General features: G+C 35.9%; 1 protein-coding gene and 1 long non-coding RNA gene across 4 annotated transcripts; one reads left to right on the top strand and one right to left on the bottom strand.

The window, feature by feature from the left end:
• The first annotated feature begins 13972 nt into the window (after positions 1-13972).
• Positions 13973-15236, top strand: LOC111019559 (polygalacturonase inhibitor). Its single transcript, XM_022295958.2, has one exon. It carries the CDS (start codon positions 14060-14062, stop codon positions 15044-15046), a length of 987 nt encoding a protein of 328 aa, XP_022151650.1. The 5' UTR covers positions 13973-14059; the 3' UTR covers positions 15047-15236.
• A 467-nt stretch (positions 15237-15703) lies between these two features.
• Positions 15704-17501, bottom strand: LOC111019563 (uncharacterized). Of its 3 annotated transcripts, XR_015788387.1 has the most exons (4): positions 17353-17501; positions 17041-17091; positions 16136-16361; positions 15704-16047 (listed from the first exon to the last, which is right to left on the bottom strand). It is a non-coding gene; the product is annotated as an uncharacterized LOC111019563 (long non-coding RNA). The 3 variants fall into 3 exon arrangements; XR_015788386.1 differs by lacking the exon at positions 17353-17501 and having other exon boundaries at positions 17041-17346; XR_002602565.2 differs by lacking the exon at positions 17353-17501 and having other exon boundaries at positions 16136-17346.
• Between the last annotated feature and the right edge of the window lie 3945 nt (positions 17502-21446).

Genomic DNA, 21446 nt, shown 5'->3' on the forward strand with positions numbered 1-21446 from the left:
AGATGGTGTGTGATATTGACTAGAACCAGGAGTCGGTATCATGACTATAGGCGTGGACGGACCAGCATCACCCTTGTGTGTGTAAATGATGGAATGTCTTCAACCCTATGATAGATAACTTTAGGTACGGGATCGTCAAGCCCTACTGGAGCATCTTGATCTACTTGACGTCGTCCTTTACGCCTAGGGCCACGAGCAGGAGTAAGTACTTTGTACATTTGATGAAACCTCTGAAGATGTCTCCCGCCAACGTTGCACAACGTATTAATTTCATCTGATGACGAGAGAATACTGATTTGCTCGAAACACGCAGCCTACATGAAAAAAAAATTAATGAATATGTATTTATTAATTTGAATAATTTTTATAACGAAATAAAAGATTATATCGTAGCACCAAATGCTGCGCCACGTTTTTTTTTTCATTTTTAAGCCCAATTGTGTAACCCATATATCTTTTTAAACCCAGGTTTTGATAAATAAATAAAAAAAAAGGGACAAATAATTAAAAACAAAAGGCAAAAATCAATTTTCTCTCATCTTCTTCGCAGGACCCCCCCCCCCCCCCCCTTCTGTTTTTCTCATCATCTTATTCGCAGACCTAGTAGCCACCATGGGAACTTCGCCGTCGCACTCCCGGAGCTCCATGTTGTTGTCATCGTCTTCTCCAGTAGGTCGTCGGCGTTTTCAATTGTCCGATGAAGACAGCCCGTGGCCGCCTGTCGAAATCCCTCGCCGCAAGCGTACCTCTACTGACCACCGTGGTCGTCGGCGACTCACTTCTAGTCCAGGGGTAAGTTTGATTATGCCCAAACCCGAACCCTTTGAAGAGGCTGTTCCAATTTCTGAAGCCCGACGTCGAGCCCTAAAAAACCCCTCTATACTATTTCTCCAAGTATGGGGGCGCTTCGAAATCCATGGTGGCCTGAGTCCAAACAAAAAAAATTAAGGAGGGATTCAAACCGGAAGATACTGCTTTTAAGTTCCGATGAAGAGGATAAGCACGATTCGACTCATGATTCTCCTATGCTACTACCACAGTGGACCCGAACACTTGCTCAAACTAAATTAGCAGCGGGACACGCTAAGGAGGTAAAATTTACTCATTTACCTACTGATTTCGTTGAAGGTATGTTTCAGGGTGACAATGTTGTTGTTGGTAATGTGATTGGGACGAAGCAAGACAATGCGTTGGCCACAACAAATGCCTCTGTTGGTATAGAATATGCGGCTGGCACATCAGATAGTCAGTTTCGCACATCAGAGAAAGATTGTCCTACGGCGCCACTGAGTTCTAGTTCCTTGAATGATGTATTATTTAATTGATGGTGAGCTGGAATATTCGATCATGGGATTGTCCTCCGTTCCGGGTGATGGTTGAACCGCCGACAATCGCGCTAAAGCAACACGTGTCCTACGCCGAACGGGTAATTCTAAATTGATAGCCCTTGCCGACCTTGTCCTTACAGATGTCATTGTTCCCTCCGACTCCTCCACTAATTGCACATCACTATCATCACCATCATTAAGGGATCCTTTATCAACGCTGTTAGTGTCTATGCCTTGGCTTGGAGATTCGACCGAAACACTCCCCCCCGACTTCATATTCGTCTCTACTCACAAACTCATTAGAATTAAATAGTACATCATTCAAGGAACTAGGACTCAGTGGCGCCGTAGGACAATCTTTCTCTGATGTGCGAAAGTGACTATCTGATGTGCCAGCCGCATCCTCTATACCAACAGAGGCATTTGTTGTGGCCAACGCATTGTCTTTCTTCGTCCCAATCACATTACCAACAACAACATTGTCACCCTGAAACATACCTTCAACGAAATCAGTAGGTAAATGCGTAAATTTTACCTCCTTGGCGTGTCCCGCTGCTAATTTAGTTCAAACAAGTGTTCGGGTCCACTGTGGTAGTAGCATAGGAGAATCATGAGTCGAATCGTGCTTATCCTCTTCATCGGAACTTAAAAGCAGTATCTTCCGGTTTGAATCCCTCCTTAATTTTTTTTGTTTGGACTCAGGCCACCATGGATTTCGAAGCGCCCCCATACTTGGAGAAATAGTATAGAGGGGTTTTTTAGGGCTCGACGTCGGGCTTCAGAAATTGGAACAGCCTCTTCAAAGGGTTCGGGTTTGGGCATAATCAAACTTACCCCTGGACTAGAAGTGAGTCGCCGACGACCACGGTGGTCAGTAGAGGTACGCTTGCGGCGAGGGATTTCGACAGGCGGCCACGGGCTGTCTTCATCAGACAATAAAAACGCCGATGACCTACTGGAGAGAAGACGATGGCAACAACATGAGCTCCGGGAGTGCGACGGCGAGTTCTCATGGTGGCTACTAGGTCTGCGAAAAGATGAATGAGGGGGAAAAACGGGGGGGGGGGGGGGGGGGGGGGGGGGAGGTCTGCAAAGAAGAAGATGAGAGAAAATTGATTCTTGCCTTTTGTTTTTAATTATTGTCCCTTTTTTTTATTTATCAAAACCTGGGTTTAAAAAGATATATGGGTTACACAATTGGGCCTAAAAATGAAAAAAAAAACCCAAAACTAAAAATATAAAATAATTCACATCAAGTGCCCCTCCCATCAAGTTCAAAAAATGAAATGAGGGACCGATTAAATCATTCATGTATTTAAAAAGAAAATAGAGGTTTTACCTCTATCATATTGATTTCCAAATAAGGTTAACTCTTTGCGTTAACTTTAAAAAATATTACCTGAATTGTCTTTTAAGTCGATAGCCCCATGAGGATATACCTTCGTGATTTTGAATGGGCCGGACCATCGGGACTTTAACTTACCGGGAAATAGTCGGAGAGTCGAGAGTTAAATAATAGAACCTTCTCACCTATTGGAGGTGCTTGCACCTTATTCGTCGATCATGCCACTGTTTTTTTTTCCTTATACATTTTTGGCATTTCGTACGAAAACTGCCTAAATTCTTCAAGTTCTTTTAGCTGCAATTTTCTTTCTTCACCTGCAGCAATAAGATCAAAATTTAGTTTTTTAGTAGCCAATATGCTCTATATTCTAATTTTAAGGGAGATGACACGCCTTACCAAATACCATTCGAAAAAGGAGACATACCAAGAGGAGTCTGAACGCAGTTTCTATATGCCCATAGTGAATCATCTAGTTTAATTGCCCAATCTTTTCTATTTGTATTGCCGTTTTTTTTTCTAAAATAGTTCTTATTCCCTATTAGATACTTCGGCCATACCATTGGTTTGTGGGTGATAAGCAGTTAGCAGTTTTATGTTGAACTTATATTTTGCTAATACTTTACTCACTGCTCTATTAACAAAATGTGTTCCTTCATCACTAATTAAGCATCGTGGAGTGCCATAAAGGGTAAAAATATTTTTTGCAAAATTGAATAACAATTCTAGCATCATTTATGATGTTGCTATGGCTTCTATCCATTTAGACACATAATCAACTGCCAACAGGATATACATTTTACCAAATGATGGTGGGAAAGGTCTCATAAAGTCAATGCCCCCAAACATAAAAAATTTCTACTTCTAAAATTGGATTAAGAGGCATTTCATTTTTTTTGAGATATGTTACCTACCCTTTGACACTTATCACATACCTGGGCGAATTGTTGGGCATCTCGAAATAATGTGGGCAAAAAAAAACCACTTTGTAATACCTTAGTGGTCGTTTTTCGTCCAGCATAATGGCCACCATACGGGGACGTGTGACAGCATTCAAAATTTCTGTTTGTTCCTCCTCAGCTATACATCTGCACAAAATGTTATCAGGACCCAACTTATATAAATAAGGCTCATCACACTATATTTGTTTAGCATCATGCAAAAATTTTTTACCTGCTGCGAGTTGAACTCATAAGGCAAGATCCCACTACCACGAAGTTTCGTAGTCTGCATACCATGGAACACTATTAATTTGAAGGAGTTCATCAGCAAAATGTCCTCGATTTCTGAGGGTTCGTTCTGATAGTGGACTCTAATCAAGACAAGTGGTCTGCACACCCCTGGTTTTCTGTTCCTTTCCTATCTCGAATCTCCAAGTCAAATTCTTGAAGGAGTAGAATCCATCTAATTAGCCTTGGCTTCGCATCTCTTTTTGCAAACAAAATTTCAGGGCAAATGATCATAGTAAACACAATAACTTTCGAGCCTATTAAATATGATCTGAACTTATCAAAAGCAAAAACAACAGCTAATAGTTTTTTTTCATGGTGGTGTAATTAAGCTGAGTGGCAGTCAAGGTTTTACTGGCATAGTAAACTGGATGTAAAATTTTATTTCTCCGTTGTCCTAGCATGACTCCTACTGCATATATCGCTTGCTCACACATTACCTCAAATGGCAAACTCCAGTCAGGCTCTATTATGATAGGTGCTGAACTTAATGCTTTTCTAAGAGTATTAAATGAGTTCATGCATTCTTCATCAAATTTAATGGCCTATCAATTTCTAACAATCGACATAAGGGTTGAAATCCTTGCAAAATCTTTGATGAAACGTCGATAAAAGCCAGCATGTCCAAGAAAACTACGAATACCTTTAACAGATGAAGGTGGGGGCAGTTTTGAAATTATCTCGATTTTTGCCCTATCTACTTCCATACCTTTGTTGGAAATCTTATGTCCCAAAACACTTACCATAAAATAACACATTTTCCCATTTAAGATAAGGTTTGTTTTCTCACATCTGTCTAAAACTTTTCCAAGATTTTCTAAATAATTTTCAAATGAATCCCCAAAAATTGAAAAATCATCCATAAAAATTTCAATCACATTTTCAATCATGTCAGAAAAATTGCCATCATACACCCGCTGAAAAGTAGCTGGTGCATTACACAAACCAATGGCATTCTTCTTCGAAATGCAAATGTTCCGTATGGCATGTGAATGTTATTTTCTCCTGGTCTTCTGGGATATTGTGATCTGGTATAATCCAGAGTACCCATCGAGAAGCAGTAGAATTCTTTGCCTGCAAGACGATCAAGCATTTGGTCAATAAATGGTAAGGGAAAATGATCTTTTTTCGTTACCCCTTGTTAAGTTTGTCGGTAGTTCATGCAACCTCTCCATCCAGTTACAGTACGCGATGGGATTAATTCATTTGCTTCATTTGAGATGACCGTCATGCTACCCTTTTTTCGGGCACACATTGAACTGGGCTAAACCAGCTACTATCTGCTATTGGTAGATTACTCCTGCATCAAGCCATTTGAGAATTTCTTTCTTCACAACCTCCTTCATCTTGGGGTTCAATCTCCTTTGATGTTCAATTGAGTTGCTTACTCTCCTTCCAAATGTATTTTATGCATACAAAATGATGGGTTGATTCCCTTGATGTCTGCTATGGTCCCATCCAATAGCTTTTCTTGTAACTTGATAACACCTGTAATAACAAATTTTTCATGCTCGTTAGAAATGATGAAGATATATACCGTTAAGTTTCATTTTCCTCCTAAATATGCATATTTTAAGTGATCAGGTAGAGGTTTTTTGCTCCAGTTGTGGAGGCTCAATGATCGAAGGCTGCATGGTCCTGGTTCCTTCATTGGTCAATGTTTTCCGTCTCAGGTTTCTCTATTGGCCATGTTGAGGTAGCCATGTTTCCTACCTCCTCTGCTTCTTATAACTCTTGCTCCAAACCTGCAATCATCAAATCATAATATTCTTCTATAGAAATAGGGTTAGCTGTATTGATGGCCGAGCATTCATCATCTACTTCATCTGGTAGCCGCATGGCATCCAGAACATTGAATGTTACTTACTTGCGCGTCATTGACTTTCATTGTAATCTCGCCTTCCTTACGTTGAATATTGTATCTCCTGTTGCGAGAAACGGTCGCCCAAGTATTATTGGCACTTCCAAGTCTGCTTCACAATCTAAAATAATGAAATCTGCAGGAAAAATGAACTTGTCAACTTTTACTAGGACATCCTCTATTTTTCCCTCTGGTTTTCTAATGGACCTATCCGCAAATTGGAGGGTTACAGTTGTTGGGCGAGCTTCTCCTATGTTAAGTTTCCTAAAAACGGATAAGGGCATTAAATTTATACTCGCTCCGAGGTCGCATAGTGCTCTCCCTAAGTTTTTCCCTCCTATTGAACATGAGATAGTGAAACTTCCATGATCTTTATATTTAACCGGTAGTGGATTCCCTAAGGCATCACTACTACATTTAGTTACGCCACTGTTTCGTGTTCTCCTAGTTTCTTTCTCCTAGAGATAATATTTTTCAGAAATTTAGCATAATTAGGCATTTGTTCAAGAGCATCAACTAGAGGGATATTAATATGTAGTTGTTTCAAGATATCGAAAATTTCCGAAAATTATTATCCTGAGTTTTCTTTATTAAACGCTGGGGAAAAGGAGGAGGTGGTCTAGCAGTACTTACCTGTGGAGCAACCGGTACACTTACCTCTGGTTCTACTATTTTGTCAGGTACGGTCTGTGTGTCCTCCTCTCTCGAAGGGCTAGGGGAAGATTCATCTGGCATCCGAGGTCCTTCATATGTTAGTCCACTCTTTGTTGCAATGGAGTTGCAATGCTCTTTTCCTATTCTTCTTGGCTCTTCTGTACTACTCGGTAATGAATCCTAGGGTCTTGTCCTTACCTCATTCGCAATTTGTTCCAATTGCATCTCTAAATTTCTTACCGTAACGTCATTTCTGCCCATGTAATCCTTCACATCCTTCATGTCCTTCATGGTAGCATCAGTCCTAGTCATTAATTCCTTCATTGTGGCATCGTTCTTGGTTATGAATTCTTTCATTAAAATCTCCATGTTACTCAAATTTTGTTGTGCCGGTTGCACATAATTTTTTTGTTGGTTGTATTGATGTGGAGTTGGTGGAAAAACCGGTGAATTTGGAAATCCAGGTGGGGTATAAGCTTGCTTGTCTGTTGATTATGTCTCGTACCACTGGAACTTCCTTGTCCACTCCATGAGAAATTAGGATGCTGCTTCCATCCCGAATTGTATGTGTTCGAATAAGGATTGAATTTTTGTTGATTCATTTGACGTACATAATACATAGAAGAAGGGTTAGAAGGGCAATTTTCAGATGGATGTAGATCTCAACAATAATAACAAGTAGATTCAGCTATTTGATAAAACAGGAGAAGGATTGGTTGTTGTTGGGGCTGATGCGGCAGCCGCATTGTTCTTTTCCATGTTCTTCAACATTTGAGTGATGATGTCAATTTGTTTTTACATAGACGTCATATTATCTAAGGCTAGCACACCTGCTGTATCTGCTCGTTTTAATTGGGTCCTTGATTTCTCCGAGCACCATTGATCATTGTGTTCAGATAGTTGGTCCAGAAATCTCCACTATCTCGTTGAAAGATTTTGATGTAAATTTCCCATTTGCGGCCCCATTAAGCATCATCTTAGTCGGTATATCGCAACCTCTAAAGAAATGTTCAATTTGTACGCACGTTGGGATTCCAATATTTGGACAATTCCTTATTAGATCTTTGAAACGTTCCCAGCAACGTTACCACCGCCTCATTCTCCTTTGTCTGAATGAGATAATCTCTTCCCTAACATCTGCATTCCTTGTCGGTGGGAAGTACTTAACAAGAAATTTATCCACCATATCGCTCCATGTGGTAATGGTGTCTGACGGGAAGGCGTTTAGCCATGCTGTTGCTTGGCCTGAAAGAGAAAAAGGGAATACTGTGAGTCTTAATGCATCATTAGAGATTCCAAGTAATCTAAAAGTGTTAGCAACTTTAATAAAAGATTTAAGGTGAGAGCGTGGATGTTCATGTTCAAGCCCCCCAAACTGGCCAATAGTGTTTAACATTTGAAGCATCATTGGCTTGAATTCAAATTGGGCATCTGCTGGAAGTGGATTCATAACGCTAGAGTTCAGGTCCTCTAATATTGTGGCTGCATAATCTCGCATTGCACGGTCTCTTTGATCAGCCACGTGAATTGGGTTCGGCACTACATTTTCTGCCATTTTGTTGAAGTGCTCATGTTCTTCTCTTTTTGGGATTTTTGCTTGCTGTTTTTTCATTCTCTGTTCATTTTCCTGTTCTTAACCTCTTGCAGGTTTTCTCGATCTCTGGATCATAAGGTAACAAATATGAATTTGTGCTCATACACTGATACTCACTTTGAAGTTGGATAGGGGGATATTTTCAGAACAGAAACGGTGGAGTGATTGCACACAAAAACAATTCACAAAGAATAAATTAAAATGAAAATAAAGTCCTCGGCAACGGCGCCAAAAACTTGTTGCGCCTCTGCTTAATAGCAAGAGGGACGAGTCCAAGTGCACACTGTCACAAGTAATAATCTGGAAATATTCCAAGTTCGTCTCCACAGGGACTAGTTTTCTTTTAAAATTGATTTTGCAAATTGTTGGAATGAGCAATCTAGTTTGGGAATAAAAATAATTGATTGGTTGAAATGCCGTTTAAATTTAATAAAATAGAATTTTGAAACCAACCCTGATACTACTGACTAATTTGAAGAGAAATGAATTACTACCTATCAGAATCTCACACTAAATTTACTCTCTAATTGCAAACTGGTTCGACTCCTATTCCATACCTCTTTTGGTTTGTTTAGAAGATTAGGCCAGTATTTAAACATGTCTGTAAATAACTAGAGAATCCTAAGTAATTAAAAAAAACTAACTTACGTTTAATTAGGTAAGAGAGTCTATGTCTAAGATCTTGTTTAAGTTCTTATGTCTAAGTAACTTCCCATTTTATCTTGATGGACTCCGTTGACTCTAACCTTTTCAGAATTAAACTTAACTATTATGATTTAAACAAGTGGCCAGTAAGTAAAATCAACTAGATTAATTAACTCAATCAAGATAAGCAATTTGAGCGTAAACACCGTGCTATCTGATAGATGTAATTAAAATGATGGGAACTAAGTCATTCGTAAGAGGGTTGGAAAATCAAATTAGCTACTCATAAAAACCTGAAAAATAGAAATAATAAGAAGTGGATTGAAATAAATATCATATTAAATTTAGAAGTAATTACAATAGCTAAATTAAATCGAGATTCAAAATCTAAGAAATTATAACAACAAAAAGGAATTGCAATAAAAATAATTCAAGGAATGTTGAGCAAAATTAAAGACAAAACAAATTATAAAAACGTAAATTCTAGAGAGGAAACAAGCTGGAATTTTAAATGTCAAGTGAGCTCCCCCCTTTGAAGCTTGATGGAACTTGGTATTTATAAGCTAAACCTTGCAAGTTGGTGGAGAATATCTTGGGTATTTGAGTGGAGGAGCTACAATGGGGCTTAACAGCATTTGGTTGCACGGATCAAGGGATGGGTTGAGAATTCTTCTAACTGTCCGATCAACAAAAGTCCTTATTTGTAGGTGGAGAATGCGTTAGGCGCATTGCTAAAGTATCTGGAGTGTTGGCGATGTGCCAGACGCATCGCTGCTAGCTTTAAGATAGCCTATGTGTCAACTGCAGTAGGTGCATTGCTACTTTTTCCTTCCTTTTTCCCTATAAAACATATATATTTCCTCATAATTCCATCTATTTATCCAAAACCAAGTGTACAAGTCTTTCCTAAGAAATAGTCTCATTTATACCAGATTCAATGCATGAAACATACGTATTTAACTTCAGAAGACACTAAACATGCACAATTTGTAAACACTTTTTTCTAAAATTCAAGACTTATCAAGTAGGTACTTTGTACATTTGATGAAGGCTCTGAAGATGCCTCCCGCCAATGTTGCACAACGTATTAATTTCGTCTGATGAAGAGAGAATACTGATTTGCTCGAAACACGCAGCCTACATGAAAAAAATTAATGAATATGTATTTATTAATTTGAATAATTTTTATAACGAAATAAAAGATTGTATCGTAGCACCAAATGCTGCTCCTTCTCAAGTTATATATCGTTTGGTGATTAACGTATACCAGCTCATGTATCCTGGATCGCAAGCACCATCGTCGTCGACTGGAGGATTGATAACAAGAAGGGATCTCATGTTCACCCTTGAGTTCCAATTCATCAAACTCATCATCTGTCGCTGTCCTGAGTTCTATAAACCTATTATCAACAGTTAAGTCTGTATTTTCATCTAAATTAGTCGTTGGAGGTACAACTGACTCAGGTTCGGGATCAAGACATTGACTATGGTCAAGACATTGGCTGGGTCCCTCGAGATCCAATGATTCAAGAGGGATATCATGTTACCGTCGAGGTCAAATGGGACATTCGTCATATTTCTAACATTCACGTATAATTCCACTAATTGTGAACATGGCGATGCAATAGAGAACATTAAATCCAATGCATTCTGGTTCTCTAATGGAATAGGAATGTATTTAATGGAACCCGATGGTGTTTGATTAGGGTGTCTATAAACAAGTTCTAATTTACTCCTCCCCATATCTAACTTCAGTGACACTCCAGCCATTTGAACAAAATGTTCAAACTCAATACCACTGTACACAGTAAAACCTCCACTTGATGGTCCATCGTAATCAATTTCATTTACACCATCAACAGTACCTCCATTCATATACAGTACAATCACCAAACATTTAGCTGTCATTTCAATCCTAAATTGGAAAAGGATATATTTAATTAAGGTCCTAATTAAATTTAACTACACCAATCAAATAAATAACCTAAATTTATTAAATATTACGCACATGTATTAAATAAAAAAGCAAATCAATAAAATAAATAAATTACATAAATATATATTATTTAAACAAATAAATAATATATTAATTAACAATTAAAAACAATTAAATCTAACTAAACTAAGTTTCATTCTAAAACAAAATAAATATATGATTTTATAATTGCCTAAATTCATCCAATAAAGAAACGAATTAAAAATATATGTACAAATTAAACAAATAAATTAGATACATTCACCAATTAAATATAGCACAAAATACAAATAAATAAATAAAATTGAATAATAATAAAAAAAGAAAACAAAGAAAAAATACTTTTATCCTTTGTAATTCCAAAAAAAAAGGAATGGAGTGGTCTCAAATCTAACAAAAAGAATAAATAAAATTAGATTACAAAACAACAAACAAACAAACAAACAAAAAAAGAACAAACAAACAAAAACGGAAAAAAAAAAGAAGGAAGAGGCAGCCGCTCACCGGAGGAGGCGGCGGCAGCTGAAGAGCGGAGGAGGCGGCACGCCGATGGCGGTGCAGAGGGAGTCGGTGGCGGATCAGCCAAGCGGCGGCGGCGGCAGAATAAAAAATTGGTGGTAGGGTTTGGTGGTGGGGTAGGCGTTTTAAAAAAGGGTTAGGGGTGGGTTTTGTAGATGGTCGTCTCTTCACAGGTGGTTAATTTTGAGACGTGGTCGTCTCTCAAGAAACGACCACCTTAGATGGTCGTCTCTTGAAGAGACGACCACGTTCAAAATGGTCAAAATTTAATAAACCATGCAACGTGGCGCCACGACCACAAGGGATGGTCGTCTCTGACCATCATTTGGTGTTTTAAAACAACCATATTTTAAAAAAAAGTTTCAAAAACTACCATATTTTGAATATTTTTAATTAAATAACAATATTTTTAAAATAAGTTTAATATATAATAATATTAAAAAAAAAACCCGACAATTCTGCCATACATTAATATTACTAGTTTGAAAGTACAACCCGCCGTGATACTATGAATTATTATTTCACATAATCCAATTCCAATCAATGTCGTGTGACAAAAGTATAACATGAAGCCGATGGATTCGAATTCAGGACTTTCTCGTGGGACCTAAACTATTCTCAATTTGGCTTTTAAATACGATATTGGTAGTGTAATTTTAGTTTTTATTCATATTTTAAAAGTGATCAAAATTGGTCTTGGCTTTTAAAATTATAATACAAATTTTATTTAGAATAAAAATTCTTTAATATAACCTTATTATTACATTTTTTAATTATGATTACATTTTAATAAATTTATTGAGTGGAATGTCATTCTAAAATTATAATTAAAAAAATAAGATAAAATAAAAAATAAAATATTTATGACGTTATGATTACATTTTAATTATGATTACATTTTAATAAATTTATTGAATGGAGTGTCCCGTTGAAATTGTAATTAAAAAAATAAGATAAAATATAAAATATAAAAAGTAACTTTTGAAAAATATAGGATTAAAACTAACGTTTCAAAAGTAAATAATAATAATAATAATAATAATAATAATAATATTATTATTATTATTATTATTATTATTTAAGCCTTATATCAATTCGTTGGAGTCCTAACCATTCCATCATCAATTTGTTGTGAAAGCGAATGCCACGAAAAAAGCACTTTTTTTTTCATCCTATTAGAAAGGTCATGGCTTTTGTGCACGTAACAGTGAGGGAAATTTTCAAAACATCTTCCAAAACTATTAAGAAGGGGTAAATTTATACTTTCTAACCCAAGCTTTAAATCTCGATGTCTATGAAAATGTTGAAATAGAAATATCGATAAAATGTTAACGTCGATGTCGATGAATATTTCTGAAGAAATCATAGAATAAAAAATTCATAAAAATTTATCTAAATTAACAAACATTTTATCAATATTCATGAAGTTTCATCTTATGTCCACTTAAATAGAATAGCCTAGTTATATTATAAACCCTTGTTGGGTCATTTATTTTTCTAGGTAGAATCCTATTAACATGTTCACTTAAGATGGAGTCTCTTTTGGGTTCCCCGATCTTAGTTGGATACTCTTTTTGGATTGAATGCTCATTTGAACTTTTGGACTATGATATCATATCAATATTCATGGATTTCCATCTCAAAACCAATTAGATGATCAGTAACTCATGTCTCAATATCGTAGCTCTTTTGGCTCATCGATCTTTCTCATATCATATCAATATTTATGCATTGTCAATTGGTTTTGAGAGGCATGTTAAGCATCTTATGTTGAAAAGATATGAGACCTAACAAATGTTCACAAGAGACATTAGCTACCTTTCACTTTTTTAATTAAGTTAAAATTTATTATTTATTTATATTATGTCTACGTTACTGATATTTCGTTGATATTATATTACATTTTGTCGATTTTTTGGTTTTTTCTTTTACAATGCTATGGAAATGTTAATTCACTCTTATATGTAGATGTCGAACCACTCATATAATTATAATATGAATGTAAATGCGTCCCAAGGGATAGTTTGGGGCCTCAAGGAATAATCTTGAGGTCTTGGGTTGGCCCCAAAGCATATTTAACAACTACAACGAATTCCATAAGTTTGAAAGATAATCTCGCTCAATTAAAAGTTTAAAGGTGTCATTATTATTATTTTTTTTTAATATTCATAAGTGTTTCAGCCAACTTACATCATTTTAAATATCTCACGGAACAATCGATTAATCCTAATTCCTAAGATATGTGACCATCGTGGAGTTTCAATTCATTCTCTCTCAATTTACCCTAGCATCCTTTCGACTCCATGATGATCTAAAGATGCCATTACGAACTAAAGCAAGAAAATTGTCTACCACCTAGTAATTACATAAATTATTTTGTACGGCTTATTTTTTAGCCATGAATTTTACATTATTGAATGACACACTAATAATATGTTATATTTAGTAGGTTACTACTATTAGTTTGTTTGACACTTACTTTGACATGCTAACAATAGTTGATCTATATATCATGTGGGGCTAATTTGATCATGATCCTTAAACAATACTATTAATATACAGACGTAAACGTTAAACTCAAAATCAATGATATAGATTTGTGAGACACAAAATTTAAAATTCGTGAACTAATAAAAAATCTAGAAATTCATAAATCGAACCTATAATCTAACCTCTAAATCTAGTTAAAATTTAATAATGCATCCCTAACTTTGTTGTTTCCTCGAGCTACCATTCTTTAATAATTACCAAACTGTTTATAGTTTAATTGTTACGATGAAAAGATTGGAAGTTCGAATCCTCCCAAGAAAATCCCTTTGAACGGGCACGTGCAGCTGCCTATATAAGTTAAGAACTCTTCACGTTTTAGATTTAGCCAAAAACCTACCAAGGCCACATAGTAGTAGCCAGCCATGGCTGCTCCAAAGCTCACCTTCTTCTTCCTCCTCTTCATCTCCTCCTCCATTTGTTTTGCAGAACTCTGCAACCCAAATGACAAAAAAGTCCTCCTCAAAATCAAAAAATCCTTCAACAATCCCTACATCCTCACCTCATGGAAACCCGAAGAAGACTGCTGCAGTTGGTACTGTGTCCAATGTCATCCTACTTCTCACCGTATCATCTCCCTCACCATCTTCGCGGACGACAAACTCTCCGGCCAAATCCCCCCGGTGGTCGGCGATCTCCCGTTCCTCGAAACCCTGATGCTCCACAAGCTCCCCAATCTCACCGGCCCCATCCCCGCCGCCGTCGCCAATCTCCACAACCTCAAATCCCTCGACCTCAGCTGGAACGGCCTCTCCGGTCCGGTCCCGGAGTTCCTCGGCTCCCTCTCCTCCCTCACTTACCTCGACCTCTCCTTCAACAATCTCACCGGGTCCATCCCGAGCTCCCTCGCCAACCTCCAGCGCCTAGGCGCTCTCCACTTGGACCGCAACAAGTTAACCGGCCCCATCCCGCACTCCTTCGGATACTTCAAGGGAAAAATACCCTACCTTTACCTCTCCCACAACCAACTGTCAGGAAAAATACCAGCTTCCTTGGGGAGGGTGAATTTCAATGTGATTGATCTGTCTAGGAACAAACTCGAGGGCGATGCGTCGGTGATATTTGGCGGGAATAAAACGACCGAGATCGTGGATTTGTCGAGGAACTTGCTGGAGTTTGATTTGTCTAAGGTTGTGTTTCCTCGGAGTGTGACTTGGTTGGATCTTAATCATAATAAGATATTCGGAGGGATTCCTGAGAAGGTGGTGGAGCTGGAGTTGCAGCTGCTGAATGTGAGTTATAATAGGCTGTGTGGTCGGATTCCGGTCGGGGGAAGGTTGCAGAGGTTTGATGTCTATGAGTACTTCCATAATAAGTGCTTGTGTGGGAAGCCACTCGGCAGCTGCAAATGATGTATTTGGAAAAGATGAACTCATTGCCAAATATCTTTTAGTATTTTTCCTCTGTGTTTACTTTTTTATGGTGGATCTGGCTTGTGGTTTTGTTTGAGTTGTTCTTTGAAGCTTGGATTTGCTAGATTTTGAGTTGGGGATTGGAAGGATGAGTTTAATGTGTAAATAATGAAGTATGAGTTTGTGTGCACTACTAGCATTGAAGTTTTTACTGACCAAAAAAGCGTTGAGAAAAGCCTAAAAAACGTAGGGAAAAACTATCCCAACGTCTTTTTTTTAAAAAAAAAAAACGTTGGGATGGGTACTCTATCCTGACATTTATAAAAGCGTCGGGACAAGTGTTTTTTAATTTTAAAAAATAAATGTAAAATATGTATATTAAGCACATTCCACAGCCTACGACGAATAAAACACTAATTATACATGTACGTTGAAGAAAAATTCAAGCTCAACAAGGGCACATGCGCCTGTCCCAAGACCTGAACCCGGGAGACATTAAGCTTACCAGCAGGTTAAACTTAAAACCTCTAAACCAGTATGATCGAGATACTCCAAATCCTTGCCAATTGGACTACCGCTTGGTGGCTAGAACTATGCAACACTATTAATATTGGAATCCATTTCAAGACATTAAAAGCCTTCATCAAACAGCACGAATATTTCAACGTATATTTCATTTTTCCAAAGAAGAAACTAGAGTGAAATACAACCATAGATTTCATTTTTATTCTATTTACTTAAACTACTAATTCTGACCCTACGCCAATATGATTACAAATAATTAAAAAAGATCAAATTTACGTCAACCCATAATGAATAAGAGAGCATGGAGTCTTGGGCACCTTGAGAGCTATATCTGAATTGGATGGCCATGACTGCCTCTCTCGTAGAATCTCCCTTCTCCACAATCTGTTAAAGCTCTACAATCTTCTCCAACAAAATCTTGAATTTGAGTTGGCTGCTTCAATGAACTTTACTATCAATTTCAAGAGACTGCACGTCTGAAAATGCCCCAACATACATCCATAAGGGGAAAAAAAATCTTAAACTTACAGTTATAGTGTAAGGTGTTTGAAGTTTAGGGCAAACCTATCCAGCCTACACAAAAGTTCCTGTTAAGAATCATAGAGTTTCGCATGTGAGAGTGGTTGTCAAAGACTCAAACGACTGAAGCGGACTTCCCCCTCCACGAGAATAATCCGAAAGGCATTTTCAATTCGGAAGGCTTTTTTGTTTGAGTAGGCGGCTCTGAGTCTTGTGACTGCCCTATTCGGCAGAGAATCACGGGCCTTTCAGAGCAAGGTTCTCTCGGAACCTACCCATATAGAGCAGAGTACAGAGAAAAATGATGACATGAACCCAACATGGACATAGGCTAAATAAATGGGAAAGGATATATGCAAATAGATATCTAAATTCTAGTGGTGGTTAGTTCCTTGACGCCCACAGTTGTTAGTTCCACAGTTATTAGTTCCTTCACGCCTTTATAACCTCAACATTTGGTTTTTTTACAGTTGTGTTAATTGTATACCACCCACGATTTTTAACTATATCATTGTATAGGTACATGCAAATGCAAATGTTTTGAAATATTGAAAAAATCATGGCAGAGCTCCTCTTTGCATCTCTTGGAAAGCTTCTCTTTGCATCTCTTGCAAAGACACAAACTTTTCAGTTAGAGGGAGGAAAAAGTAACAAAAAAGTTTCAACCCAAACTCACATCAACCTCACAAACATCCCCAAAATTAAATTCACCAGCCCCACACAATATCAAATTTCATGAAAGCTTTCCAATTTGAAACAATTACCAAAAATTTCAAGAAATCCAACGTGAACAATTAAATTAATGAAATTTGGTCTATTATCAAAATAAACGAAAATTGTTTCTTATGGGAATCATGGTGCAACATAACTGGTGGTCAAGAAAGTTCGTTATCTACAAAACAAATAAATAAAACTAAGTTAAATATCACCCATTTGTTCCCGAACCGCACCTACAATTCAATCACCACCTGTGCTCCTCCTCCGCCGTGAACTTGCACCCACTTGCCAGAGATCAGAGGAAAACAGAAAAACCGAAACACATAAACACATAAACTCACATACCAAGAAATTAGACCCGAATCCGAGCTCAACCATTCTCTCAGGCATTTTCACAAACAGTTTGCAGGCACAGATACAATCGAAGATAAATCAGTCAGAAGGGAGGAAAGAAACAACAAAAAGCGAACAGCAATTACTCAATCATTCAAAAACATCAACAAATTCAGAAATGCAGAACCAAAGCAGGAGCAGAAATTGCTTACTTTTTCAAGTTGGGTCTAAGTTTGTTGACCCAACCAAGACGGCAGCACTTTCCAGTCCTCTGAAGAAGTCCTGATCACAATGGTTAAATTGGAAAAGAAAAAGAAAATTATAATTTGAAAAAATTTAGAGATAACATTAATATTCAAAATATATAAATAAAAAGACACAAAATATATAATTTTTGGAGGAAAAATAGATTTGGAGAAGAAATAAAAATATAAAAGATAAATTTTAGACAGAGAAAAGTTTGAACGAATATTAAATCTTAAGAGAGAGAAATGAGGGTGATCGGTTAGAAACAAAAAAAATAAATAAATAAAAACATTAAAGTCGTACATGAGCTGGTTCACAACGTCGTGAGACAGTTCGATCCATATCTAGTGTAGGCGTTAGATCATTGAGATGAATTTTCCCTAGTACGAGAGGATAGGGAAGGACGCACCTCTAGTGTACCAGTTATCACCTCTTAGTGTACCAGTTATCATGTCCCATGGTAAACTTTGGATAGCCAAGTGCGGAGCGGATAATTGCTGAAAGCATCTAAGTAGTAAGCCCATCTCAAGATGAGTACTCTCCTATTCGGACTTCCCCAGCACCTTCAGTAGAACAGCCAAGACAGCGATGAGTTCTCTGCCCCTGCGGGGATGAAGCGGCAGAAATTTTGAGAATTCAAGAGAATGTCACGGCGAGATGGACCGTTTATCATCACGATAGGTGTCAAGTGGGAGTGCAGTCATGTATGCAGCTGAGACATCCTAACAGATCGTTAGACTTGAACCTTGTTTCTACATGATCCGATCCATTCGATTAGAGATGAAAAATTTAGAGAGATAATGACAAATATTCAAAATATTAAAATTTGAGAGAGATAAAAATAATTTTTTAAAGAGATATTTATGAAAAAAAAAATAGAGTGAGAAAGAAAATTTTCAATATAAATATGTGAAAGAAAAAAAAAGTTGAGTTTTATAATAAAAAATAATATTTTGAAAAACAGAAATATGTTTTTAAATTTTTTTTTTTTGCGTTGAATTTATATAGAATTTGAAAATCCCTTTTGAAAAACAAAAAATAGAAAATTGAATCGGTTATCAAACACCCTTGTTTTTTAAAAAATTAAAAACCAAAAACAGAAAACGAAGGGCCCGTTTGATAACCATTTTAGTTTTTGATTTTTTGTTTTTCTTATTTTTAGTTTTCGGTTTTTGGTTTTATGTTTTTAAAAAACAAAAAATGTTTGATAACCATTTTTTGTTTTTTGTTTTTAAAAAACAAAAAACCAAAACATGTTTGGTTACCATTTTTAGTTTTAAGTTTTTAAAAGTTAGAAAATTGAAAATACATATTAGAAAGAGAAAAATTTATATAGAGTAGAGATGACAATAGTGTGGGTGCGAGTGACGATGCTTTCTTCCCCATTCTCGGGTTCGTGAAAATTTTTAGTCTCCGTCTCCACCTCGTTCTTGGGTCCGAGAGATGTTCTTGAGAAAAATTATCGGTTTTATAATTGTTTTTAATTATTTTTAGAATTTAAGTATAAAAAAGTGTAATAAATATATATTAATTATTTAAAAATTGAATCGGGGACGGGAACGAGGTTGGGACATGCATTTTCTATTTTTGGGATACAACCCCACGAAAATTTTTGTTTTCCCCGAATGCTACTTCTTCGACGCCAAGGCACCAAGCTAAGACCCCATCGAATATCTTGTAGTCCAAATTGCCACAACATTTTGTGAAGCATTTCAAGTCTTTCCTGGCTATGTGCACTGACGACACTGATTGCTTTAGTTCTTGACCCTCTTCTAAGCCTATGGGAGAAGATTGGGTAAAAGAAGCTTTTAGCCCTTGCTTGTTCGGTGTTATTTCTCAGTCGTCCAATGGTCTTTAATCGCATGAAAATGGAGATGGAAATAAACTTTTGGAAGATAAATTTTAGAGAGATAAATAAAAATGTTTAGAAAAAATATAGTGAAAGAAAAGTTAAAAGACAAAAAGAGAAAAATTTTGGAGAAAAAAACAAAGTCGAGAGGAAAAGATATGTCGAAGAAAAAAAAGAGAAAAATTATAGTGGAAACAAATTTAGAGATAAAAACAAGATTCAAATATAAATTTTATAAAAAATAAATAAACACATAGATAAATAAAAGTTAGAAAATTGAACGAGAAAATAAAATATAGTTTTTAGAGTAAAGAACAGATTAGATTAGAAGAGAAAAAAGTTATAAAATATGAAATTTTAGAGAAAAAAAACTAGGAAAAATATTAAATTTTTAGAGGGAGAAATGAAACTGGTCTGTTAGAAAAAAAATAAAAATACAGAAAAATTTAGAGATAGACAAATAACAATAAATATTCAAAATATGAAAATTTTAGACGGAGGAAAATAAAGTTATGTAAAGAGAAATTTAAAAATAAAAAAATTTATTGTGAAAAATAAAATTTTTAGAGATAAATTAGAGAAAGAAAAAGAAAAGTTGAATATTAGAAAAAAAAAAGAGATCAAACTAGTATTTTTTATTTTTGAAATTTACATAGAATTTTAAAATGGTTTTCGAAATAAAAAAGAGAAAATTGAATTGATTATCAAACAATCATATTTTTGAAAAATTAAAACCAAAAACCAAAAATAAAAAACAAAAAACGAAATAGTTATGAAAGAGATCCGAAGTGATTACAAGGGATCTTAATTGAATTGAAACCTTGAATTAGTTACTGTGAAATTATTTGAATATTTTACGCTTGCGGAAATTCTGCCATCCGATTGTTGAGAATTTTAAATTTCTTTAACTCAAACATCCTTATTTAAATAATGAACTCAATCCAACCTAACCATAAAATATAAAAGTTGGGTCGATAGAGTCACTAATTTAAAATTTTGTTTAACAAAAGTTAATATTTTAAACAACTATTTACCTACTTTCCAACATTGAATTAAGATTTGTAACTCTTTATTGGATTTCCATTCCTCAGTCAAGTCACCCTCTGAACCACCCATAATTTGTATTCGTTTGGCCACTAAAGAATTCATCTTAATTTCTATTTTTTATTTTTGGTTATGGACTCTTGAAAATTATTTTATAATGTTGTCCTGCACCGATTACTAACTAGATAAGGATTCCACATTGAAAATATAAGAGACCTAATAAATGTTTATAATGAACATACACTACTCTTGTCATTACCAATTAATTTTAAAATAGAACCCCATGAATATTAATATGATATTAGAGTTCAAGAAGTTCAAACGAGCATCCAATCCAAAAAAATGATCCGACAATTTTTTCGAATAGATTGAACTATTGGTAGAGTCCATGTCAAATGTTTCGAGAGATTATCTCATTCTCATCAACCACAAGACCCAATTGAGTCATCGTCAAATTGAAAAGCATTTATGCCTATCCCCATATGGGCATATTATTCTCTGAAATTGGTGTGTGGTTCTTGAAAATTTTCATCTTGTGGGCGCTGTAGTGACCTCTCGAGGGTTTTTGATCTCCAAATAATTTAAACCAATTGGTCATGCTAATATCCATTTTCGGACCTGATTTTTGTTTCAGCTTTTTGAATTCTAATACCATATTAATATTTATGGGATTCCGTCACAAAATCAATTGGTCATGAGAGAAGTAACTCATTTCTATTATCCTTAATTTGCCCCTCAAGAGTACTTGCCCAGAAATCAACATCAACAACATCTATGAGACGCTTTAAAATTCAAGGACTCCTCCTGGACACAAAATTTGAAATTTTAAAGATTTACTAGACGGTTTTCAAAATTTAAGACCCATTAATTTTTATTTTAACTCGTGGATTTAGGATGTCAACGTTTAATAATAATATCAATTTACAATCTCAACATAGACCAATCTTTTTTTTTTGTTGAGTTAACAACATGTGGGTGAGAATTTGACTAGTTGACCGATGCTCAGGTTTCAGTTATATGTTAGTTGATAAGACATTAATTACTTTATTGAAGTTGAAAATTCAATCTTTAATTCAAAAATGGTTGAGGAAAATAGGATTGAATTATCTTAATTGACCATCTAAACCAAACTTTAGGACAAGAAATAGTAGGATTTATTATCATGAT

This window comes from Momordica charantia (genome assembly GCF_013281855.1).
Source record: "Momordica charantia cultivar OHB3-1 chromosome 1 unlocalized genomic scaffold, Mcharantia_2.0 BLBB01000001.1, whole genome shotgun sequence".
NCBI lineage: Eukaryota > Viridiplantae > Streptophyta > Magnoliopsida > Cucurbitales > Cucurbitaceae > Momordica > Momordica charantia.